At 42.9% G+C, this 25,473-nt stretch overlaps 2 protein-coding genes across 3 annotated transcripts in view; both read right to left on the reverse strand.

Annotated features, from left to right (window-relative positions):
• Positions 1-5,536: 5,536 nt before the first annotated feature.
• LOC118505134 (exocyst complex component 4) lies at positions 5,537-10,702 on the reverse strand. Of its 2 annotated transcripts, none has more exons than XM_036040474.1 (8): positions 10,606-10,702; positions 9,034-9,888; positions 8,116-8,975; positions 7,840-8,042; positions 7,572-7,770; positions 6,843-7,488; positions 6,568-6,774; positions 5,537-6,505 (listed from the first exon to the last, which is right to left on the reverse strand). In XM_036040474.1, the coding sequence occupies exons 1-8, from the start codon at positions 10,657-10,659 to the stop codon at positions 6,329-6,331; spliced, it is 3,201 nt and encodes a 1,066-aa protein (XP_035896367.1). In that variant the 5' UTR covers positions 10,660-10,702; the 3' UTR covers positions 5,537-6,328. The 2 variants fall into 2 exon arrangements, with proteins under 2 accessions (XP_035896367.1, XP_035896368.1); XM_036040475.1 differs by lacking the exon at positions 10,606-10,702 and adding an exon at positions 10,089-10,357.
• Positions 10,703-12,710: 2,008 nt separating this feature from the next.
• Positions 12,711-25,473, reverse strand: part of LOC118505135 — a 144,069-nt gene continuing 131,306 nt past the window's right edge. Inside the window, exon 9 of the mRNA XM_036040476.1 lies at positions 12,711-24,779. Coding sequence (XP_035896369.1) covers positions 24,729-24,779 — 51 coding nt within the window. The 3' untranslated portion in view covers positions 12,711-24,728. The remainder of the gene's footprint in view (positions 24,780-25,473) is intronic.

The raw sequence follows: 25,473 nt of genomic DNA on the forward strand, positions 1-25,473 counted from the left end.
CAGTTTGTGGGGTTGAAGTTTTACGGGACGAGAATTTCGCCATCTGTTAAAACGTTGGTGATTTGGTTAGTTTCCTGGCGGTGGAGGATTTTGGCAACTTGTTTTTTTTTCTTTCGCCTGTTTGAAGAACTGCGATGATGAAAACTTGCGCCCCGGTGTGGATTGATATACCTATTTGCATATGCATTAACCAATCGAAGTGGGAATGATGGTTTGTGGAAATCACGACATGTAAATCTAGATTCGTCCGAACGGTGTACAATAGATTTTTCGTCCTACGACGAAAAAAGTATATGTTTTTAGTTCATCTATCGGAAGTTTGATTAAAGGGAGTAAGTCAATTTACATATTTCGCACTAGTCTGTATTGAATATGCAATCGAATTGGTTAGTTTATTATATTTTTAAGTTATTCGCCTGGCGCTGTGCATCGTGATCAAAGCGCCTTAAGGTATGCAGTAGTATGGTGAGATGATCATCGTAGAGCCGTTTTAATAATGCTTTTTTAGTTCAAGTCCATTATGGATAAAAGGTATTTAAATATAAGATATTTTATACAGATATAGGCGTCAATGCAAAATTACGAGAATTAATTTTCAATTAGGAAGCTTCAAATTTATTAAGCCCTTCTGCCGAATATTTTCACCATAAATTAAGAAAAAAGCATAACCCAAATACTTCGATAATAACATGTCCAAAAAAAACCCAAGATTCCCACGAATAATTACGCATCAGGGTTTTCATTTTTTTTTTCGTGGCGTCCCTTGTGTGCCCTCACAGGTTGAATCGCAAAAGAAATGACAGTATGGCATGCAACACACACGTTACGCATTGCTTACGGCTTCTTTGCCAGCGCGGCCAGGTAAATTGTGCCAGAATTGTCCAATACTTTCAACCCCTTTCTATAGGCCTTGTTGCCCGTTCGCAAGACCTTTACCGCAAAAGAGATTCTGTTACATTCTCTCCAGGCGAAATACGAAAATTGTCCAAAAACGAAACGCGACCACATCAATTACCACCCTGTCGCTTCTCGCTACCCAACCCCTTTTGTGACCCCTTCTGCGAGCTACGTTCTTGTTGGTTGGTTCTTGAAGGCTCCAGGTTCAGATTACTTCAAGTCTCAGGCTGTGCCAGGTGCCGGTGACAGTACCGTCTGGCGTCTGGTGATGCGTAAAATTGTTCCAACGCTCCTTTCTCCCTGTTTGATTACTTGAGCCCCGACGACTGGTGACATCTTTCATCGCCACGCTTGTGGACAGCGGTGTGTTTTTGGTTGGGAAGCCAAAGCTAACCAAGCCAACCCCATAATTGTCACTAATTATTAGTTATGCAACTCGGGAGGGGCATTTCGATCTTCAAACGTGAAAGCTATTATTGCAGGAAGTGCAGAAAATGCGTTCTGGTGCTGGTACCGAGAGCTCGGGTCTGTTGCATCGTTACCTGATTTAATTACAACTTTTCAGCACTTTTATCTCGTCCAACTCGTCCACGTGTGTCGCAAGGAACATCGTGTCACACTTTTTCCTGGTCGCCCGACTGCTTTCAAATAGTAGGTCAACGAGCCACGTTTTACGTAACGCGTGTCCTCACGGGAGAAGATCCTTTTGGAGCATCGTTACAGGTAGAATAAAATTCACTTGTCTGCAAAGTGGCGTTTCTTGTTTGCCGTGTTTATTTTATCCTGTCCCTTCGAAACATCCTTCATTTCGGTGCCAAACACCTCAACTCCCTGGAGAGAGACACCCGCCTTCTTCCTCATCCTTACGATCGGCGTTCGCAGCGGGTAAGTTACCGTGGACCCTTTTTGTTTGAATTTCTTGTCAGCTTCTTACCGTACGCCGGCCTACTTTTTATCCCGTAACAGGATGAAGCATCCTCAAGGGGGGTGATTTTCGTTTGTGAGGAGTAAGGAAAAATTAAGGCGCATTTTCCCAGTTTAAATTCCTTTCAACGCGTGGATTTGAGACTTGCACACGGTTTGCAAATTTGTGAAACGTTTTGTTGTAAAAGAAAGACACACACACACATCACAGACGGAGTGGCGAATCCTTGATGCTCGCGGACTCTAGATGGGATGGATTTAATTAAAATGTTATCAACGTACTCAGCACGTAAAGTGGCGCAAAGTGGTCGTTTGCACGAACATTCATGGCGGTTGCAGTGCAAGCAAAGGTGGTGCATTATTATGCAGAACGAGTGCGTCGTTCACTGGACGGCTGACACTGGCGAAATGTTTCCCTGGGTGTGATCCGGTTTTTTTTTCTGTTAATGAAGCTTCTGGTACCTCATTTGATTTCATGAAGTTGGAGAAAGATAATGTTTAAATTATGCTGGACTGGGACTGCAAGAGTGCTAGGACTCGGAGGAGCGAGATGTTAATTGTATGCATTATCTCACCCATTTTGAGATTGATGGAAGCGCGTTCTTTTAGCCATTTTCACCGTGAGTGCGACTCTTTAGTTAGGGAAGGATTCTAGTAAATATGTGTCTATCAGTGTGTTGAAGCAGTTCTTTATTTCTGCTTGTGGTGTAATAAACTGTGCCCTTCATCGTGACTCCTCGTTGTTGTCGGTAAAATTCCCTCTTCTAATGCTTTTATTTATGAGCGACCAAAGCCTACACTTGACACCTGCTGTTTTATGGGACCGTACGGTCAACTCGAACTGTGTCCTTATCCTTGACACTGTTTAACATTCCGGGACAAGAGCGACGGCGAAGGATACGTGTATGAAGCACCTTGCAAAATTTGATCGACGAAAGGACAGAAAAAAACAGAAGGTAAACAGCATAAACAATCGTCAAAAGGAATCCCACAAGAATCGATTCGATCTCGAACAGAACAAAAAGGTAACCCGATGGAACATATTTCGTATGTTTACGTAGGATCATCGGTTCCTTCAGATTGTGCGTGCAGATAAGGCAGCAGCAGCAGCAGGTATAGGGAGCAGTCAGGTACGACCGCACGAACGCATCGTGTAAGGTTATTTATTGGTTTAAGCAATTTGCAACACATGTAAAAATGATGCACGAATGATATTTTGCTCGCTGCGTGGCTAACGTACGGACCATGGTCTCTAGAATAATAATAAAGTACGAAGCAAGACGCGTGAAAGTAATAATTGCGCTCTAAATTGATTCTCGTTTGCACGCTTTCACGTCACGGGCTGACAGGGGTTGCTGCCCCTTTTTCTCCAATAGTGTGGTAAGTTCCCCTTTACCGATTGGTTCTAATAATTGCTTCATTTTTGTGTTCTGTCGCGCACTGGGGTGATAGCTTTAAATTTTGTGAGGGTGTTCAGCAGGACGGGGGGGAGCGGGAACAAGGGAAGTACGGGGAGTAGTAGCAGAAATTTGATACCACTGTGGAATGATGTTTTGACACCAAGAAGCAATTTGTTTCGTCTTATTATGGGCTCTTTCCATTATTGAGATAGCGGGGATACGGGTTGTGATCAATATTTTGTTGCTTTCAGTTGGGTAGGGAAGGCTGTTGGTAGCTTTATACAGTTGATACGGCTCTGCCCTGTATGGAGAGAGGCGTGCGCCTTAATGTATGCAATTGTGCTTTACACGTACGTCGAAATGCTATAGTTAAATTAGAAAGAACCTTTGGGAAATATTTAAATGCATGAGTTTGCATACTTTAAGGCGCATCAGAGATGAATTACGCGTGTAACTCAAAAATCTTTCCTATACTGTTCGCCAGCATCATAAAGCAAATAAATCATGAGTATCAAACGCTAAAAAAATCGTTTGTTCTGCCTCATCCAGGAAAAAAATCGACAAAAATCAAGAGTTAAATATGAATTATTCGATTTGGTTGCGACAGCTCTGTCCCCTGTGCCGACGACAAGCAGACCGGGTAGTAGCAAAAAACAAAGAAACAAAAGGTGCATAAATTTTGCTTCACTTGTTGGTAAAAAAGTGACGAACAAATCGTTGAAAGCAGAGCGGAAAAACTTCAGCAAGGTATTTGCTGCGAGCTATGATTAATGTAAAATTTATTTCACTTCCCCACTCTGGCAGCTCGTCTTGCTTCGGAGTTCCGGTTGTTGATTGCCGATCGGTTGACGGCGTCGGTGGACTTTGTGGCTGCTGGCCAGGTGGAAAAAATGAAACAAACCACCACCAGCCGAAGAATCGTTTGGTGGCAGCTGACGGAAAGCGGATCAGTTTGTTTGCGAAATTCTCACTGCATTTCCGGTTTCTTTTTCGCTTCATCTGCTCTGATGGTGGGGGAAAGGACGGGCAGTCAGGATTGGAAGGGACACAGCGGGAAAAATCAAACCAACCTGTTCGATTAACAGTAAATCAACACGGGATTCGTCCGAAGGATGTAAATACTACCGGACCGTAATATAGGAATGGAAGGAATGTGATGCGGCATCTGGTTGATGAGTGCATTTTCAGAGTGGAATTTCATATTAATGCACAGCGGTCAATCATCAATCAAGCTGTTTTCGTTCCATTCTGTTTGCAAATATTAAATAATTCATATCGGACGAGTTTGAGGAGCAATAATGTGTGGATTCTGCACTATTACTCCAGGTTAAAAATCTCTTTCATGTAGTCATATGGGTTTAGAAGTATAGAACAATCCCTCGCGGTTGAGTTAAAGCTTAAGCAGTTTTCCCAACTCACAGGGCTATCCGCTTTAACAGTTGGCGCAAATGAAAAATTGCAGCACATTTTTCATATTTTCATCTTCATCTCAAGTCATCATAGCTCGGTGTATTTGGCCACCCCAAGTTCGTCCATGGTTGGGAACAAACGCTCGTACGTACAATTCCATTCCTTGTTCTGGAAAGGTACTTTGGCATGATGATTTTTTGTTTTCTTTTTTGCATTGGGTAATGTTGATAGGAATGGTTTCTTCAGTCACCAAAAAGAATCATGAGTGTGTGTGTGGACCGACTTCAGAGGCTGTGCGAAAAACGTGTAACATTTGGCAGGAAATGAATACTTATAATGTTTCTGCCTAAATCTGCGTGGCGTTGGTGATTTATGACACCGAGAGGGCGAAAGAAAACCTCAAAACAGGCAGCAGGGGAATTCGGCGATAAGTTATACATAAAAAAGCAGAAGAAAAACTTATCACAAAAACTGACCTTGACAGTTGAACTAAATTCCACCCTTGCAGCAGTTGCAGTTTCATCTAGTTTGAATATTTTACTGCCATGTAGCGCTGGTCAGTATGAAAGTGTAAACAAACGGTAATGTCTCAAGCGCTTTCCACCAACCAGAAGGAAAATTCGATGTACAGTTCCACCACGTTTTCTTCTGGCTGGCGCAATCGTCAATCGGCGCTCGTCACACGCTGCGTCTTCCGCACTCTCGGGAACGCGTTGATTTCGAGCAATTGTTTACAAATCCCTCAACGTGCGAAGGAAGGGAACGATGTTCGGTCAATTTTCACATCTGGAACACGGATGACTCGCAGCAGTCGCACGACCGACAGTGAGTCACAGCCCAACCGGCTCTTCGGATTTATTTGTTGTCTAATAGGTTGCACCTCTATTCATCAATTCAGTCCAGTGTTTTGCTTTCAGTTGAGAATTTGTTTTTATTTGTCCTATATACTGAATTCGGCTCAGTTCGCACCACGTTACGAGCACTTTACGGATGCAGCAGCTATGGGGACGGTGGTGGTAGTAGGCACCACCAGCGCTGCCCGGGGAGACTGTTTACGCTAGAGCAATGAACGAAACGATTTGAATGCGATTTTGCGAAAGTGATGCGGAACATAAATTTAATTTTGATTAGACTGCGATCTTTGTTAATTTTTTTCCCACAATCGGTAAGGTTGCGGTGTTAGCCGTTAAGCAAGGGAAAATAAATAATTTTAAACAACTCCGAAATGCGTGATATGCATCGCTCTCTATCAAGGAGGAAACGCTTCACTACAAGCTCTCTACAGGGGGAAACAGCACTGTGCGGGTTTTTCGATAGCAAAATGGTTAGCATGGTGGGAACGTTTTAAGGGACAATCGTCACATTAGCAGCGTGTGATGCATCCTTAATCTCCACGACAGCTTCAACAAGCCCCTTTAACTGCCTACACACACACACACACGAAACGCAAGCGCAGCGTTGCCTAATATTTTAAACGATTCGTTTTCCTATCAGAGGCTCGCAAGCTTGCAGTACAATTTGTTTATTCTAACACCGCAACGCCTGCTGAACACCACTTGCCACCCGTTCAAGGCGACAGCCCATTCATGCTTACCCAAAAAACAACAACTATAGTGGTGCGATTCGGAACGTTGCCCTAATATCCTACACGCCTACTTGCTGGCGCTATAGCGCTGCTTTGTTCGGCACGCGCCAGCTTAAACGATCACACCGAGGGCGGGTTTGGTGCCGAGCAGATCGGAAAGCTTTTGCTGGTAGGAGCCGACGACGGCCGGGTCTATGATGCCACGGTTGCGGAAGATCAGCTGCAGCGCATTCAGATATTGCATCTCCGTAAACTGGGCACCTTTCTCCACGATCGCGGTAAGAATTTCCTGGGGGTGGGAATTGAGTGGAGTTAGTAGGTAAGCTTAAGAACTCCTCGACCGATTGTTACCTCTGGATCGAGATAGAACATTTCGTAGAAGGAACGTGCATAATCCAGCGCGACCTCCCGTGACGCTGTGATGCTGCTCAGCGTTTGCTGTAGGGCCAGCGCATTTCGGCACATCCGCTGCACGCCCGAATGATCGATGTATTCCATAGAGTTGGCGGCCATTATAAGAATCCGCGCAGCCAGGTGTGCTAAACCTTCGAAGACATACTGCAAACAGCAAGATCGATCGCTCATTAGATTTGTTTTCTTCTTTTGGTTGAAAATCCCGCACTTACCTTAGTTTTCCTCGGATGCAACGTTGAGCTCAACGCTTCGTCCATGTCCGACAGTACCTTCGTGAGCTTCAGCACCTTCGCGTCCGGTTCGAGCGAATCGTTCTTGTTCGGATTGTTTGCCTTGTAGCGATCGGAGGGGCTCGACCGGAGGTAATGGAAACACTGCACACGCACCTCCAGATGCAACACCAGCAGACAGGTGTTGGCCAACTCTTCAAATTCCAGTGCCAAATTGATGAGCACCTTGATCATACCGTCCTTCACGATTACCGGACTGTTCACGATCGTTGCCGTGCCGGCGGGTGAAGGAGAACCGGGCGTAGAAACGGGCGATGCAGTCACCAGCCCATTTACGATCGGTTTCTTCAGCTCCTGGGCAAACTCCGTAATGCGATTCGCGAACCATTCCATGCTTTCCTGCAGTATGGCCAGCTCCTTCAGTACGCCCACATCGGACAGGATCTCTTGCTGGGAGATGCCCCCTTCGCCGAGATTGCTGGTCAGCATTTCGGCTTCGCGAACGTTGCGCTGCTGCACCTGGGTGGGACTTTCCTCCTCCGATGGTTCCGTTTTGATCAAGCGCTTCTGCTGCAGTTGCCGTATGCGGGCGTTCGATGTTTTCAGATCCGTCCAGTTCGGTAATGATCTAGGGGGGGGGGGGGGGGGGGGGGGGAGCGGAACATTTTCAATCAAAAACGACCTCCGAGCTCAGCCAGCGTAAGGACTTACTTCAAGAATCGTGTAATATCGTCGTCCTTGAGCCAGGCGACACTGTAGATGCGCTTGTCCTCGGTTTCCGGCTGGACAATGCCCCGGTATGCGGCCTGGCACGTCTCACGGTACGTCTTCAGTAGCGAACAGACCATTTTTAACAGTTCATCCGAGTAGGTGGGAAGATCTTGGATGAGTTTCTTCGTTTCGGCAATTCCTGTCCATTTTACAAAGGGGTTTAAAATCGTTACCATAAAATAATTAAAAAATATATTTAAATACTCACGATTCTCTACGATGACCGTATTCTGCAGTAGCGGACGCGTTAGGCCGAGTCGCTTCATTTCCTCCGGACTGATAATGGTGCGCCACGCATCCTGTGCCTTCGACAGCGACTCGATCGTTAGCTGCAGGTTCCGATTGTGACCACGTGCCAGATAAGCGTCCTTTACGTAGTTTGCCAAGAACGTGTTCAAACTGCACGGTTGTCTGTTGATGGAGCAAACGATTCAAGTGCATTAATATAGCAATTCGGCATCGCTAAACCAGCCCTCTAACGTACCCAGACTTGCATTTCATAAAACTCTCAATCTCCTGGATGTATCCCATCAGCGGCAGATATATCTTCCGCACCAGGGACGCATCCGGCGAACAAACCAACGCTCGCTCACGCTTTCTCCGTTCCGCCGCGGCAGCACCATCCTTGCCACCGAAGTAAACCGGCTGATGCTGATGGAAGCTACTGTTCAGCAAATGGGACGAATTTCCGCTGACGGTGTCTTCCTTTGGCGTACTGTTCGACACGTTCGACAGATTGCGCCGATGTTCTTTCGGCTGTCCCTGGTCACCGTCGGCCGGCTGTGCTGCTCCTGCGTCCGCCGTGTGGGACGATTTGTCGAAGCGGAACAGCAGTTTCTTGCCCGGCGTTTTTCTACGGCTAAAGAACGAATTCACGTTGGTGGACTGTTCGGCAAACTGGCCCCGCAACAGTAACGCTTCGTCACCGCTATCGTTCTGAATGTCCAGATAGTCGGTGAGCACAAGCTTGAGGACGGCTTGCGCCTGGCCCCAGTACTCGATAATGTCGTAAGGCTTCACTTGCGGAATGTTGTATCGTTGTATGACGTTGCCATAGTTGCGGAGCGCTTGCTGGTGCGCGTTGGCGATAAGCTTGAACTGTCTGAACACCAGATCGAGCAGCTCGAGTATTGGTACCGGTTGGGCGGGTTGCGTCGGATCCGCAGCCGATGCACCGGAAGGTGTTCCATTGCAGGCAGCAACTGCCGCAGCGGACGATGGTGTGCTGGTAATAGCGAGCGCAGACTGTTGCGTGTGCTGCGGCTGGTGCTCCAGCGAATTGATGTGCTGAGTGGATTTGGTTACGATAGCTAGTAGTTCGCTTTGCATTTGTACTTTTATTGACTGCAACACAAAAAGGATAGTTAGTCATGATACAACTTGAAGATCGCAAAGGACTCACCTCAATCGATTCAGGCACTTTCTGTAACAATGCAAAGCATTCAACAATTATACTGAGGAAATATGACGAATTGACATCCGGATCTAGCAGCTCTGTATCTTCGATTATTTCGCTCTTATCTACGTCCAAAAATCCGTTCTTGGAGATCTCAAACAACGCTTTGCGTGCTTTCGTGTTAGCCTCCACCCGTTCCGCCGAGCGCCGCAAAACGTTTCGCTGGAACGGTGACGCTCCCGGCGCGTACTGACTGTTGCGTCCCGATGCTTGACGCTGGAAGTTCTGCAACACGTCCGCCGTGCTGGACACATACAGATGTTTGTTCAGCTCTTCCAGCAGCTTCCCGTACAGCTGCTGGCGGCGATTCTGAAAGTCTTGCCGTAGATCGTTTAATCCTTCCACACCCTTTAGCTTTCCGTCCGTCGTTTCGATCGATGCCATCAGTAGCTTGGTGGCGTGCAGGTAATGCTTCTTCGCCATGTAAGCAGTCAGCTGGGCCGGCACCTTCCGGATCTCGGTGATTTGATCCAACATCTCCAGCACGTACTTGTGCTGGATTGCGTCGGTGTACAGTTTCTTCAGCTCGTCGCGGCGACAACGCAGCAACTGTTTGCAGGACTGTAGGTTTTCCTTCACCACATGTATTCGCTCCCGGGAGGCCGTAACTTCCGTCGACACCTTGCCGAACAGCTGCATAACCCGCGTGAGGTCGCCATCGCTGCGTGAGACGAGTTCGTTTAGCCGCTGGTCGGTTTTTCGAAACTCCCGCTCGATTTTAAGCTTCTCCCGTTCGCGCTGCTCGTTCGTTTCACTGGCATCGAGTGTTTTGATCACGGAAACAAGCAGCCCGCAACCGCTCTTGAAATGGGGAAACAAAGAAAAGCAATCATTCACTTTGGGTTGGCCACGTACAAAGCAACGGACGAAACATAAGCGGGCGGATTTATCTTATCGGCGGCACTAGTTGTTCTGGATGTGTTCTGCCTCCCAAACGATGATGTCACTAGTCGCTAGAAGGGGAACGGGCGTTCATTGCCTTGTTGGCGTGTTTTGCTTACCATCTTGCATTTAGCGCTTGCAGATTCACGTGAGGCCAACGCTCCTCACTCAAGCAAACCACCCAAATGGTAAAATTTTGTACAAAAATTCAATCAAATAACAAAAACTAGCGAATTCGTCGGAGAAACTACACTGTTATGATAATAAACAACACACTCATCGCCAAACTGCATGTGTGTGCATCTGACAGCTAGCGTGCGTGAAATGAGCCCGTTTGTGTTGAACCGTTTGTTTTCGTTGCGCGCATCGTGCTGTATCGCTCACTTCAACGGAATCTAACGGAATGCATTATCTATTGCTGGCCTAGTTTGGCCCTGGCCGAGATGACGCACCATCCGCCAGTCAATTGATTGATTACCACCCACTGTAGAAAATAAACACAGCATCTTCTTCAAGAAAAATGCTTTATACGCTCGATTACATGGTTTCGTCGGTGAAACCTTCAATTTACAGGCGTATCGGGAGAATAGAGCACTCGAAAAAACGTACGTTGGAAGTTCAAATCGTGATATTTACCGTTTCTTTGGTATATTTAACTCCTCGCGGAGGTTTCACTGGCGGAGAATCCATTGAACGAAAACACACGAAAACAAAAGCGAATGTAGGGTTATATCACGGCTGGTGTCGATAAATTTCCACGACTGACAGTTGGGTGCAAAATGTCAAGCTGTCAATGTGTGTGTATTTTTTGGAAATTCAAATTTGTTCGTTGCGGTGTGTTGGTATGATGGCCGGGATGGTGCTGCTCTGAATGCGTTTGGCCCATGATTCGCAACAATTCCAGTCTGTCTTGGAAGTGGGACCGATTGTCCAGCAATTGGCATGCTAAATCAAAGAAGCCAGTTATGAAGATAGCAGGTTAAGACTTCTCGAAGTTGCAAGACTGAAGTTGATTTTAGTAAAATTGAGTTCGTTTTTTTGTCGAATCTCATCAGTGTCAAGCTCAGTTTTGAATATTATATAATCTACATCACATGGAGTCGATCAGGTTGGCGATCCGAAAACAGCGTCGGTCCAAACAGCATGAAAGGATATTGAACCTCTTTTGGACCGTACCCCCGAAGAAGGGGTAGACTATTCGACTTCGGGAAATAAGAAAATATGTTGAGTAAACCATTGAGATGACCAAATAGGGGTGTTAGTTCGATAACGAACCGTTGTTGAACCGACCACGCGAAGGAATGGTCGATTCGGAGATCTCCGCGCAGATTCCTGGCCTTGTCAGAGTTGCTTCAATCAGGCGGCTAACCTTTTTTCCTGGAAAACCAGGAGAAGTTTTTAGCGGCGGACTCGCACTACACTAACTCGACGTGGACAACGGGAATGCCGTAGCTCGATCAGACGATTAGCCTTTTTTCCTGGATAACCAGGAGAAGTATCTAACCGTGGTTCTTGCTTGGCTTGATTTCGCCTAATTCTTCCGACGGAGTGGGGAGACACCTAAGTGCGTAACCAATTTCCGGAGGGAAGGCAAAGGTGAAACTTTCCCGATTCTGTATGAATACCCAAACAATGAAACACAAGTTTCTTCGTTGAGGTTTGGATTACAAGTCGCTTTTATTCTTAAAAAATCCTGTCTTATATACTAAAATTCTGTGGGAAAAAGAACATGAAATAGCATTACATCGATCTCCTTTATCCTAACTCGGTATGCCGATGCGTTTGATCCCTGCCTGACGTCGGCTAGTGTAGGAGGTCTGTAACGTTACAATGTCTGGCGATTGTTACCCTATCGTTTTATGACCATGGGTAATGCATCGCGCATCTGTGGTTCAAGTGCGTATGTTTATTTTCCTATTGCCTTTTGCCTGCGCGTCGTTTACTCTATTCGTCAAGTTGGTCTTTCCTTCACTGCCCTACGACCGTGCCTTGATCTTCGCGCAGGTCCTTTTTTCGTGAAACTAATCGCGCAACGATAACGTATGCGTTGGGTTCTAGCGTTAACCTTTTTCGGCCTATGTTCTTCACTTTCGTATTTTATTACATGGTCTGAGTTTAGGATTACCATATGTCGAGATTTGTCCCTTTTTCGAGATATTTCCAATAACGCATCATAATCTTGTCGCTCTGTTAGTTTAGGGTTTTTTCCTAAAATAATATTTGCCGGTGATAGTTTATCCCAAACAAAGATGTTTAGTTATTTAAAGTTTTCATCTAACTCTTGCATGCCTGTCAGTTTAGCACAATTTATTTTGTCGCGTTCGCAACAAGGGGGTTAACCCAATAGGAAGTTCTGTTTTGCAATTGCTCAGTTGCAGATGAATGATTATGAATAAGTCTAACTTTAGGCGCAGTAGAGATGGTTCAATGATATTACGCAAATTTAAAAGTGAGAAAGTTGAGTATAGAGAGAGGGTCTGCATGGGAATCAACTACAGAAAGTGTCTTGTTCAAACTGGCACTGCAATCACCTCGGCCACCGGACCACTAGAAAAGTATTAGAAACAATGAAAGAAAGTTGCATAAATTTAGGCGTTCTGCGATCCAAAAACACAAACCACCAGCTGGACCAAACAAGGAGACACACACATAAAAGATTCAAATAAACGGTTATGATTTAAAATTCATTTTCTTTCTTTTTATAAATTAACTTTAAGTAATTCAATATTACACACAGCTTGTAAAGTTATTCCATAATTAGTTTACTGTTTTATTTACTGTTTCAATGTTTCCATCATCATCATCATCGTCATCTTTGTATCGATTCCATTGTTTGTATTGTTTTGTTTCATGCCGTTACCATGCCGCTCTAACACCTGTACCGATTGCTAACGGTTTTACTGTGCTCTACCCTTTCTTTCACCGCGTCCTCCTGGTTTGCCTTTCCCTTCTTTGGACCCTATACAATGTTATATTATATATCTAGCGCTTTTTACGATAGTGTTGTTGCTGTTGTTAGCCGCTTGTTAGTACAGTGCTCGTTCCTGTGCCTACGCTCTCTGTCCCAGTTGAATGCAACGCCTTGTGTTTTTTTTTCGTGCGATCTTCGCTTACTGTGGAGCAATCCAGTCGAGTTTAGTTATTGTTTTAACATTCGGTACATGAAGTGAACAGGTTTACAGATAACCACACACGCGGTATGTTCCAGATGCATTAGGGCGTAGCGTTCCGATGCACTTTCTATGCAGCACCGTCTGGTTTGATGGATGTGGTAAACAAGAGCCAAAGCTTTGGGAGGGAGCTTTTTGTTTTAAATAAACGATCACTTGAAAGACGTTTGATGCAATTGTACACCAACACAAGTAAGATGGGTTTGCTTAAGAAGAATTTAAGAATCGTGATAGCTTTGCTCGCGATAATTTCTGCACGTTCAATCGGCCGATCAGCACACATACTCGCACACATACACAGCTCTCCAACCAACACTTTCAAATCGCTTAAAACGTGTGGCAAACTAAAAGATGAACATCGCGTCACACGGCACACGATCAGAATGAATTAGCCTAATATATATATGTATATATATTAATATAATTAAACAATTACTTTTTCTGTTTGCTGTGTTCGGTTTGCGGTTGTGTTTTGGTTTCCATTTTTGGGTTGATGTTGTGTCTTTGTTTTTTTTTTGCTGCTATCTTCTCACTTTTTCTCTTTTACTAGATGCACACACACACACAAATTTCACACATACGCACGCACAAACATGGCGGCGCACTTGTTTGTTTTTTGTTTGTCTTTAGATTTATCAGTAATGCTAAATAATGTTCTTAATCACACACATTTGCTTATTCATTCTACGGCGCGTCTCCTCTGCCCCCTGTCCCGGCCGTCCACCCCGCTCACCCCGTGTAGTCTCTTTACAAAGATGATTAAATTGTACAACATGTCTTGTTCTTATGCCTCCTCGTTGATTGATGCGTTATTTCCACGGCGCCGTTCCTCGGTTCCTTGTACGGAACGGAACACATACAGACGTACGAGACGAATCAACCGTTAACAGATCCTTAGCCACGCTAGATTGGTTTACCGTCTTCGCTATCCTCCTATAGATTCTCCTCTTGTTTCTGTTTGCTTTCTAAATCTGAACCGCTAATGTATTATTACTGTTATGTATCTCATTTGTTAATAATGTTTTTCTCAGTATATAATAGATTGACTTCGTCCACTTGTTTTCGATAATTTGTTGTCTTGTTTTTGTTTTCGTTCTTGTATTTTTAAAAAATCGTTTTTTAAGGCCATTCCTGTTCTGAATTGTTTGATAGTTTGCAGCAGTGAGCGTCACTCAGCAACAACAAGATGAGCTGAAGATGGTGGTAGATGTTAAGGAAAGGGACGAAAAAGTTAAGTTAAGAAGGAAATGTAGGAAAAAATAGGAAAAAATATAAAAAAAGGAATAAGAGAAAAAAGAAGAGACAGCTTTACAAAGTGTAAAGTGTTGAACAATTCAGAACAGTTTGTTTGTTTTTTTTTTGTTGGGTTTGTTTTGTTTGATGTTTTGTATTGTTTCATTATTCATGCTTTTAATTTATGCAATTTGCTTTGTCTTTTTTTCCTCTTTTCTTTAGCTATGAACGAACGATGTGGAGCGAACGTATGGGTTTTTTTTTCCTCAACATGCGAGAACTTATCCGAAACCGAAGGAACATTTATAGAAAGTGAACGACACGGGAAAAAAGTACATATCTTATGCGTTTTGTTTAACATCCTAAAACTATACTTTAAAAACGCCTTACAAATGGTGCGCTGTTCCTTCTTGCTATGTGCTTGCATTTAATAATTTTTGGTTTTTCACATTCCTCACTACTCACGCTCACCACGCCATTGCCATGTTCGGTTTCCTTCTATCTGTCTAGTTTTGTTTCCTTTCCTTGTCTGCCCCTTACAGTATTATGTTTGCCCTACCCACTTTTCCCCATTGTTTAATCCCCATCCCCAAATATCGCATTTCGTTTTTTCATATTGTATCCTTTCTGTCTGCTTTCACACGTTCACCCTAGTTTACAGTGGTGTAATAATGGTTTCTTCTTACGCTTTTTTTTGGTTTTATATATTTTCTTTTCACCTTTTACCCTTATTTTGCATGCACGCAATACACTATTCCCATACTGTGGTTGAGAAGTGTGAAGCGTTTGCTTAATATATGAAAACAGAACAAAAAACAAACCATAAAAAGATACTCTACTAGTGCACATCAATCAAGTGAGGGAAAATCAAACAAAAAAACACGTTACAATCACAATAATGCGAAGAGTTGGGTGAGTTAAATAAAAATCCCATATGTTTTTCTTCCCCGACTGCCGGACATGCGTCAATCGGCACACAGCGATCGAACAATGTGGGAGGTATCTTTGTGGTGGTGAAACCTGTTCGAATCAATCGTTCAACCTATCGGGGCACTAGGGTTGACGTGTTAGATTATAGATTAAAAATAGTGTAAAAAACAAACGGCACAAATGGGCTTCACTTTGGTATTTAGTAAATGGATGAAATGACTTACGCGTCCTTGTCGGGGATGTATAAAAGTTCGATAAAAATCAGTATGCAAATTTGTTACTAACAAATGTGTAAAATGATGTAAATTGCTTTAAAAAAGAGAAACACTTGCGCTGGCAAATTGTACTAATAAATAAGTGGTACACATCAAGGAAACAACAATGTTCCGTCTACACACATACACGCTTAAGAAGAAAATGAGGCATCCCGATCAATCGAAGTTGCCCCATTTCCAACCATCTTGAGTCCGCTAGCTTCGATGAATTGCTTCGACAAAAAGGAAGCATACAGCGTCCGCTATCGTGAGCAGTTTTGGTGGGTGGATCCCGCCGCCCTGCAGGACAGAGCAGTGGCCACATCGACATGGAGAAACCTAGTCGCTAAACGTTTCCGAAACCTCGCCGCTACGCCGTAACGTTAATTATTGCTTTCGTTTTTTTTTGTTACTTTACTTTATTGTACCATAATCGGCTTATCGCTTTAGATGTGAGGGGGTTGTTTTTTGTGCAATTCGGTTGAGTTGAGATGGAACAAAATTTTCAACCCCAAAACTTCTGAGCTAGAGGTTGAATCAAACAGTTGCCAAACATAACTGCCATAAAAAGTGCAGCTGGCTTGGTTGAAAGAAAAAACAAATATAAAAAAAAACCTTAACAAGAAAAGAAAACAAACATAAAAAAATGTGAGATGGTGTAATTGTGTGTGTGTGTGAGAGAGAGAGAAGGTGACTAAAACATTTGACTAAGAAGGTGATTTTTGTGCACTAATAAAGAACTTTTACTGCATTCGTTTCCGTACGAAGATGAGGTGGGTTTGTAGTTCTTAGATTTGCCCGTACTTGTTGGTGTCTGCCGTGGGTTGGAAAAAACCAAACGTGCGATACAGTGGGGCGGGGTAGGTGATTGTGGGTGCACTAAAGATCCTCCACTACTGAGTAAACGTAAGGACGTGAGTGGCATGAACAAGCTGTTGTTTTAAGACATTTGATCCGCCTGGCTTTGGAGATCTCGGTCGAAAGATCCCTTAACGGTGACAGAGGAGTTGTGCATTCGAGAATAGAACAAATGTGTGTGTGTGTGATCAATTAAGGTTGCCAATTTAGCGTAAACAGAATAAGGCAGAGAGAGTGAGAGAGATAGAGATGCATCAAGAACCAAAGCTTGGTAAGCTTAAGCCTAAGCTGTCAACGGTTCTTACGTGCGCCATTAGATGGAAGGGTTTTGCCCTTTTGGTTTTGCTCGTGGGTGTGTCGGGTGATCGTGCGCCATCGAACGTGCCAGAAAAAAATCGTGCGTCGAACAAAAAGGTTTAGGTCGTAATGGAGGCATTCGGTTTTGCATTTTACTGCTTGCGGTGCTCTAAAAGAGAGAGAGAGAGAGAGAGAGAAAGTGCACGTGTGCTGCTACTATTGCTTACCGACTGTTGTTCGGTGCTTGTTTTTCGATTGATTTCGATTCGATGTGTGTGTGTTTTAATGCGTGCGTTTGTTTGTTCTCTTGTTTGTCGTTTCTGTCTTTTTTCTTCTTGCTCTTGCTTTATCCTTTTTCATTCATTCTTTTTGTGTTGGTTTATTCCTTTCTGTTTTCTCTTGCTTGATGTTGTAGTTTCGGGTTCATTACTTGACTTTGGGACACTGCTTCTTATATCCTGGTTATTTATTATTACTTTCTCTAGAGCTCCACTGAAAGCCATCGGTCTGTTTTTTTCTTCTCTTCAGGTCCAGGGTTTTCCACGCTCAACATGCTACTTCACTAGCGCAGGGTCCAACTGCTAAGCTAGCTGCTTCGGCTGCTTTCGTCCTAGAAATTTCCCTATATCAAATCTGTGTACGTGTATGAACAAAACAAGTGACTTTGCTCTATTATCTTCTCTTATCGTTTCCCGCTTTGCTTTTTCTCTGCTCCTCTATCTTCTATCCACGCTTAGGCGGATGTAATAAGGTTAGTAAAACGCATAAAATTCAGCCAGCTCTCAGCACACGGGACCAACCATTGTGATGTGATGATTTTCTCTTCTACACTCGGTTTTTTCCTTAAGAGTTTGGTTTTGCAATAGATAGATAACATTGTAACGTGGGGGGTTTTGTTGTGTATTTGTTGTTGCTGTTTGTATTATCTTATGCTTGAGTTGCGATACCAGAGTTTTCACCTATTTTGTATTTCCATTTTTTAAATTTAGCTGTTGTTAGCAATTCTGGTTTTGTAGTTACGATAAGATTAAAATTTGCCAAGCTGTTTCTTGCTTGTTGCTTTCTTCTTTTTTTCTTGTAGGAAAATGGGTGTTAGTCCGAAAACTGTACAACAATCTCGTCAACAAAAAAAAAAAAAATGTAAGTTGTTCCGAGCGTTATTTTGCTTTGCCTGTTAGCTGGTTTGCCTTGTTAAACGTGTTGTTTTGCATCTTGTCTTGTCTTCATCATTTTGCTAGATTTACCATTACACTCGATTGTACTACATAGTATATATCTAAATAAGTGTATATATATATATTTACTTGTATATATAATTTTGTTTTTGTTGTTCACTGTATGCATAGTATGGTTGTTATTTTACTCTTATGTTTCCGTGTTTCATCCTTTCTTGATGCCTTTGTCTAGCGTCCTCTTTTCGCGATCGTGTTCCCCGCGCATGAAGGGAGGACCTGCTATGGGGCTGGTTGAATTGGTTAAAGCAAAAACAGTTTCTGCAACGCATATCTATAAATGTAACGAAACTATTCCTAAGCAAACACACGCCCTTGGATCCTAGCCGGGCATGGTGCGTAAGTAATAAATATTATTTAACCAATACACTACGACACGAACATAAATGGAATGGACCTTTTTTAATGTAGCAGAATTACAAATTCATTTGAAAACGAAAAGAAAATGAAGGACAAATAAATAAAATATCCCTCAAGTGGGGAGGAAAAACATAAGACAAAAAAAGGAGCTCTAGGTGGACAGTAAATAAATAAAAGAAGGAATAATTTAATCGCGCACAATGCACAGTACAATTCTTTGGTTAATCCGTTTCCATTCTATCGTCCTACGAACACGAGAAAAAAGTAGTGTTAACAGAAGATTTCTTGTAGGATTATTTTTTAAATAATTAACTGAAGGATCAAAAAATTCTTTTGGAAATAGAAACACATACTACTTTAGTCGGAAAAATAAAGCGACTTTTCACTGATGGCGTATGTTGCAGTATTTTTTGCAGGTCATAAACACAAGTGTCCTAATGTTTAAAACAACGAACGGCTTTGAAATATCAAACAAATGAAGCAATCTAACTCTTATGTGGTTATTCAAATCGTCGGCTGTTTTAAAAATGTAGACAATTGTTTTACGACCTTAGATCGCTTGTTTTCTTCCTCGATCCTTTTAATTTGGGCGCCGTATGTGTGTGGTGTTCAGTTTTGAAAATTATTTCCCTCTTCCTTATGATCGTTCTTACTGCTGATGCTATGCTCCACCTATCGATAGGCTGCCGATGTAATTTTGCGTGCCATCTCTTTTCTCATTTGTGTGGGATAAAGTGTTTTTTTCATATCGTTTGTTTGATTTGATGTGCACAAATTGAAAAGGTGAGTGTGTGTGTGTGTGTGAGATTTGATTGTCAGAATCATTTTCATTCGTTATTCACCAACGCCACCTGGTGTGGGGGAGGGATAAAAGTTAGTCTTTCGCATTTCCGCATTACCTCGGTCGAGTCAAGTCTTGTTTGTTGGTTTTTCCGGCCCTCTGCACATTTTTCGATTGGAAAATTTCATACTAAACACCCACACCCATACACACACCGCCATTCAAAAGGATCTCCTTCATATCGCCACCAGTAAAGTAAAGGGAAAAGTAATGAAAAGCGAACGTTAAATAAGACTTATAATTAAACTCACTCAATACACATCCATAGCCAGGTCGATCATGTGCCGGGGATTCGGTTTTCCTCTTTTTTTGCTAGATTTGCTCACTGTTTAGCTACGAATAAAATTTTACTTCTGCATATTTGCTTTTTTGTTTTGCTTTCAGTTTACCATACTTTCGAATATAAATGTTTTTGTTTTCTTGTTTTGTTTACCACACGACACATCACTGCATTACAACATCTTCATACGTTTACTATTCTAAAATGTGTTTTTGTTTGTTTTGCTTTTTTTCATTCCGCTGGCTTTGCTGCGTTGCGTATGCTCTGTTCTTGTTTGGTATTTTTCTTGTTACACCTTTATAGTTGCTTTTCCATAGAATTTTACTGCTCACTAATTCACTATATATGTTGTTTTTTCTTCTTCTTTGTTTTGCTGTTACCTTGCTAATAAGAATCTGCCTCCACCGGTTAGCTTAAAGGGGTTCGTTTTTTCTTTATCTTCTCCTACTGGGTTCGTTCAAATATGATCGGGCACGAAATTGATATGTGTGAATTGTTTCATCTTTGTTTTGGTTGCTGTTGTATCATTTAGCATTGTTGTTGTTGTTTTTATCATATAACATACTCGTCTAGAATTTTTGTTACTCTTTTGTTTTGTCATTAATCGTTACAAACGTCTACTTTCCTACTGTACGGTTTTAGTCAATCTGCGCCAAGCTGCGAAGCTCATTCACCCGGTAGCTCGATGCAGATGCTCGTTTTGCAGATGTCGTGTGTTGTGTTTGCATTGTTTCGGCCTATCGACCCGCTTTCTGCTGGGTTCGATTTGTTTTCCATCAAGGCAAGACACATTTCTAGATGTTTGCTGCTGTTATCTTAGCCCTTTTTTGTAAAGCTGTCCCATTTTTTTGGGTGACATTTTTATCCCATTTGCTTTCCACCATACTGTTGCTGCTGTAGCTGGGCTAGCGTTAGTTAGTGAAAACGGGCTCTTGTTTTGGTGTGATAAAACGAAACTTTCAAAACCAAACCGAAGCTAGCGTTGCTCTCTCCTTTCGTTTAATAAGGATAAATGTGTCTTTTGCTGCCACACTCACACATAAAAACTCACACACAAACACACTCACACACACACAGATGCACACTCGACATCGACTACACGTACACGCTTCGCAACGATTAATGTTCTGGCTTACTACACTTACATGCTACGCTCATCGGGGACTCCGGGATCGCCAGAATAAAAACCACCGGACCAGGATCCACCCGGTCAAACCCGGTTGGGAGGATAGACGAAAAAAAGAAAATCTGAACAAAGTCTACCTTTCCGGGCGAAACAGGAATAGCCTTATAGAACGTAAAAACGTAACGCTTCTTCTTATCGAGAACAAAAACTAACGCTAGTGAAAGGCATTTCGTGTTTGGAGGACCGTCTCGTACGAACCTAGGAAACGCTGGTTCCCCGTTCGTTCGCGTTCGGTCTCGTCTTAAGATGTGCTAACACATGAACAAGTGAAGCGCTGCAAAAAGCGCTTTGGTCGAAGCTCTAACGGTCAGATTGAAGCGCTTGAAGCGTGACGTAAGCTGGGCGTTCATTGCGCAGAAGCGAACGGCCCGGATTCGATCACTTGCGGGTTCAAAACGGAAACAGGGAAAAATGATAACAAAAACTTACAGTAACTACCAGCTGTTCGGGTAGGGATGTCGGCTAAAGATGCACTTATCGATTCACTAACGAATATGTTAGCGTGTATACCTATATATGTACCAATGTATATGTTAGCCTGTGCGAGGGGAGAACTTCCCGACGGGTCGTCGGTTGTCGCTCTCCGCATCTCGCAATGTTCTAGTTCAACTGCTACGCTAAGAGAGAAAAAACACGCTTCGCTAGCTGCTTTCGTATGTTGCGTTCGTCCTTACGATAGATCCAAATAAAAATATGTTGATATGTATGATTTGCAGTAGTTCCCACATGTTGACAAGCACCCCAGGGCATCCGGAGATCCTGAGAATCCAATCGAAAAATGCTCTCGAGGTCCGCTATCCATCTGCTCTAGTGGATGGATATCGCGAGAATCTCCACCTCGGTATGCCCATTCGGTACGCTCAAAACTGGCCCAGATTGTCGGCTTTTTTGCGGCGATTTGCGGCCAAACGCCTATCCCAAGTCTTAACTACACACATTGAATTGGACGGAATGATTATGCTTCTGCTTTTGTCGCTTTCCCTTATCTTGCCTTGCCCTTTTAGCCCTTTCGCTTTGGGTCTCTTCTCTTCTCTTCTTTATCCCCCCTCCCCCCCATCAAACCTTCTCCCAAACTCTCCTCTCCCCATTCCCTTTCCCAATCGCTTCTTTCACTCGCTCTAATCTTTCTGCATCTTTCACTAGTTCAATGGTTTCGTTAAGCTTGTTCGTGTTTGCTTCGTTTTGTTTTTGGATTAATTGAGTTTACTTACACGCTACAGTTCTATGCTTACGGGGGTGTGTTTTTCTTCTTGTCCCCCCCGCACATTATTTCATTAGAGACAATTACGGTCGTAATAAAGGTATAATTAGAATAATTTAAAAAGAAAATCAAACATCAAAGTTTCACTACTTATTGCTATGCATTGTTTCACTTCTTCAGTTTTTTTCTGCTGCTTCTTGTCGATCGATTACTTGCTTTGCTGCGTTTGGTTTTTTTGTTAATAGGAGCGAAAATCAGTACTGTCTTTTCTGTGGAGCTCTTTTTGCATTCTTTGTTACTAACCTATCGCCGCACAATGTATCTCTTTGGTATTTAAGAAAGCATTTTCTCTCTCTCTCTCTCTCTCTCTCTCTCTCTCTCTTTCTTTCACTCTTCTGTGTGCTCAATCCGAGTTGTTTTAGATTCTTTGGTTTTTTTCTTCTTTTTAGGTAACTATTGCTGTTCTTGTGATTTTTCTTCTCTGAATGATTTTTCCTAATTAAAATTTACTTTTCCTTCTGTATTTTTTCTCCTTTTTAGCTTTTCATTGCATAACGCTTGTGCGGCTGGTTAGCAACGGGCTCGTATGACTTTCGCTCCGTAATCGTTATGCAGCTAATAAACTACGATGAACAACAAGACATGTTCTTTTTGTTTGCACACTGTACAGCAACACATAATTTTAATCACACGCAGCTAGATCATTTCTCCGGGTCGGGTTTAATGTTTTTTTTTCTACTTCTATTCTTCCTCTCTAGGGTCAGAGGCTCTCTTCCAAAGAACGATATCGGTGACACTTTTTGATGGGTGTTACTCAAATTCGATACATAAGGCAAAAGTATTGCAAAAGATGTTCTTGACCACAACAAAACCTAACCAACATTGATCGAGGGTGGTTTCCTGATCTCTTCTCCCGGAATGGGTGGATGGAAACAAGTGAAACAGGCAAAAATCCGGCAGCACCGGAACGTAAACACACCAGCCCAGCAGCGCCAGTAATATGGCGGCACACATCACACGCGTGTGCGGGGTCAATTTTTCGTCTATAAAAATCTGTCTTTTTAGAGACACGCTAGGATTGCTTCGAAACAGACACGTATCCGGTCGTATATATGTATATAGATATAATTATATGATTACCTAAATCCCTTTTCCAGATCTCCCCGATATATTCGATTTTTTAAAATTGCTAAATACGCTACACTCGCGTGCACGTGGTTTGTTGTTGTGTTTTCATTTCTCTCTTGCTATGTCTCGCGTAACGAACGATCCTCTTCCCTTCTATCCTGGCTAGTAAATGTATCTCGTTTCTTAAATGTCGATTCAAAATCTTGATATGCATGGATATTTTCATTTACAAAGTTTTTTTGTCTGTGTCAGTGTTTCGTTTTTTACTTCTCCTCCGGTCGGTGCTAGTGTTGCTGTTTCCCTCTTTCCTCCGTCTTTGCCTCTATCTCAGTGTTGATTTTTTTTCTCTCTATGTGTGTTAATGTAATTGTGTCTTATTGCTCACATTTTGTTTCAAATCGTTTCATTTTTAGTTTTTAACTGCTAATGTTGCGCTTTGTTTTCCTTTCTTGCGTTCGGTTTTAGCTGATGTGAGGCATCGAACCAGGGCTTAACGCAGCAGTATTGAACGGCAACGGCTTACTGCAAAGCAATGCGTCCATTTTCTTTGTTGTTTTCCTTGCGCTCTGCAGTGATGAAACCCTAATCACATAGTGTTGCCATTCGATCTTGTGATATTCATGTGTGCCCTGTTTGCCTGCTTTTATGCCGTTTTGCTTTATATCTCAGATTGTTGGATTAAAAATGATGGTAAGTTTTAAAAACGGGATGTAAAGAATGATTGAATGTCCCTTTTGGTTGTTGGTGAATGAGTGGGGAATAAAAACGGTTGTTCGTCGTTTTGCTTGTCGTTTAACCGTTTGTTTGTTTGTTAAACACAAAATTGGAAACTAGGTAGAGTGATGATCGGGTTGAAGTTTGCCAGCTCTTCAGGACGCTCTGACGCTCGTTTTGCTTGTTCACCTTCACCTCCAACAGCAGATCATCACTCCGTTTAGGGCACATTTTGGTAAAAAGTGATCAACTAGTATGCTTTAGCTAGCGCGCTGCTTGCCTTTGCGCAGCGTTACACTACCCGCTACCCTGTCTGCTCGTAACGCAGCGTAACGCGATCGCCATAATTTCTTCGCAGTAATTGTTTAGTTTTTTTTAAGGACAGTAGTAGGTAGTAGTAGTAGTAGTAATCGTAGTACTAGTGGCTGCAAGGTGTTTTTCTTTGTTAGGTAGGAGAGTTAATGATTACTTACATTCCTATCATCTAGAGCATCGTCTCGCAACCTTCGCCAGTGTTACAATCTTAGCGTACGGTTGCTAAAATTGCGCCTCATAATTTCGTCTTTTCGATCGCTTATCACAGGGATCATCGAACGGATCGAACACACATCGATCCTTTCTGTATCGCGCTGGGCTGTACTGTGTCTCTTCCATTACGGTCCTTTACTTTTCTGATCTTTTTTTTTTTTGGTTTGGTTGTTAGATTAGCTTATCCTCTTGCAAGTAGCCTGCACACCGTGGCCGCCTTAAGATGTTGACTCGCTTTTACGCACGTGGATGGACGGCAAAGGTGAACAGTCCCGCATTCTGTCCACCGAGTCCGGCCATTGATGTTACTGGCGGTGGACAAGCGCGTTCGTGCATGCCGCCCCCGATTAATGTTGTTCCGCCGATACTGCCTACGCCGCCACCGCCGCCGCCTCCGCCGCCGCCGTTCAAGATGGTGGGATTGCCGGTGCTGCCGATGCAATGATGGTTGCCGCTAAGATTGCTATGGTTCATGATGGTGGTGGCTACGGGTTGAATGTGTTGTGGTCAGGTTGTTGCCATTAGGTACGAGCTGAGATCGGTTCGTTCACTCTTCTTCCCCAAATGATGTTCCATTCTTGGCTCCAAACCCGCCCCCCTGCGATGACCGAAGAAGAATGAAAAGTGGACGAAAGAGAAAACAAAGGAGAGAGAGAGAAATAGTGAGAAAGTGTTTATGGTGGAACAACAAATAAATTTAAAAATGAGCAGCCTTAATTTCCAAGCTGTACATTGGTGAAAAAAGTAAAACACTCTGACACATTTATTCGCCACGTGGCCGTCACGTGGTGTGATGTGAATGTAAATAAAGACTCGTTTTGTTAGCACGAGGGTCCACAAGGGATCCAATAAGTGAAAAACCAAAATGAAAGTCTGCACTTTGAGCAATAAGTTACCCCAAAATGAAGATTAAAACGTAAAAAACCGGAACCCGTCACACAAATGGAGACGCATGGTCCTTTGTACAAAAGGAAGCAAAACCAAAAATAAATTCTTGTGTATTTTTTCAGCTTTTAGCCTTCTAACCCACAACTAAATTGTCTTAAAATGTACAAAAAAAAAAACCGAATTGTAATCACACGGTAAATGCATGTTGGAGATCAGTGTTTTGCGTCTGATTAGTGCTTAATATATCGGGTGGTTTAAAGGTATTGGTTTTTACTGTTTTTAAAGAAGGGGTCAATTTACAAAAAAGGGGTTTCTAAAATTTGTGCAAAAAGTGTGGTTGTGTGAGTTTTGGTTTTGCATTTTTTTATGTAAGTGGTGGTGCGACGTTCGCAAGAACTGGAACT

This window comes from Anopheles stephensi, chromosome 2, assembly GCF_013141755.1.
Source record: "Anopheles stephensi strain Indian chromosome 2, UCI_ANSTEP_V1.0, whole genome shotgun sequence".
Lineage (NCBI taxonomy): Eukaryota > Metazoa > Arthropoda > Insecta > Diptera > Culicidae > Anopheles > Anopheles stephensi.

What these genes read in the sequence shown, in the direction of transcription:
- LOC118505134 (XM_036040474.1), bottom strand. Translation starts at nt 10,659, where the DNA reads ATGGATTCTCCGCCAGTGAAACCTCCGCGAGGAGTTAAATATACCAAA. An exon ending in AAGTGCCTGAATCGATTGAG is followed by an intron (nt 8,976 to 9,033) that starts GTGAGTCCTTTG and finishes TTTGTGTTGCAG; the next exon opens with TCAATAAAAGTACAAATGCA. An exon ending in TGTTCTATCTCGATCCAGAG is followed by an intron (nt 6,506 to 6,567) that starts GTAACAATCGGT and finishes TCCCACCCCCAG; the next exon opens with GAAATTCTTACCGCGATCGT.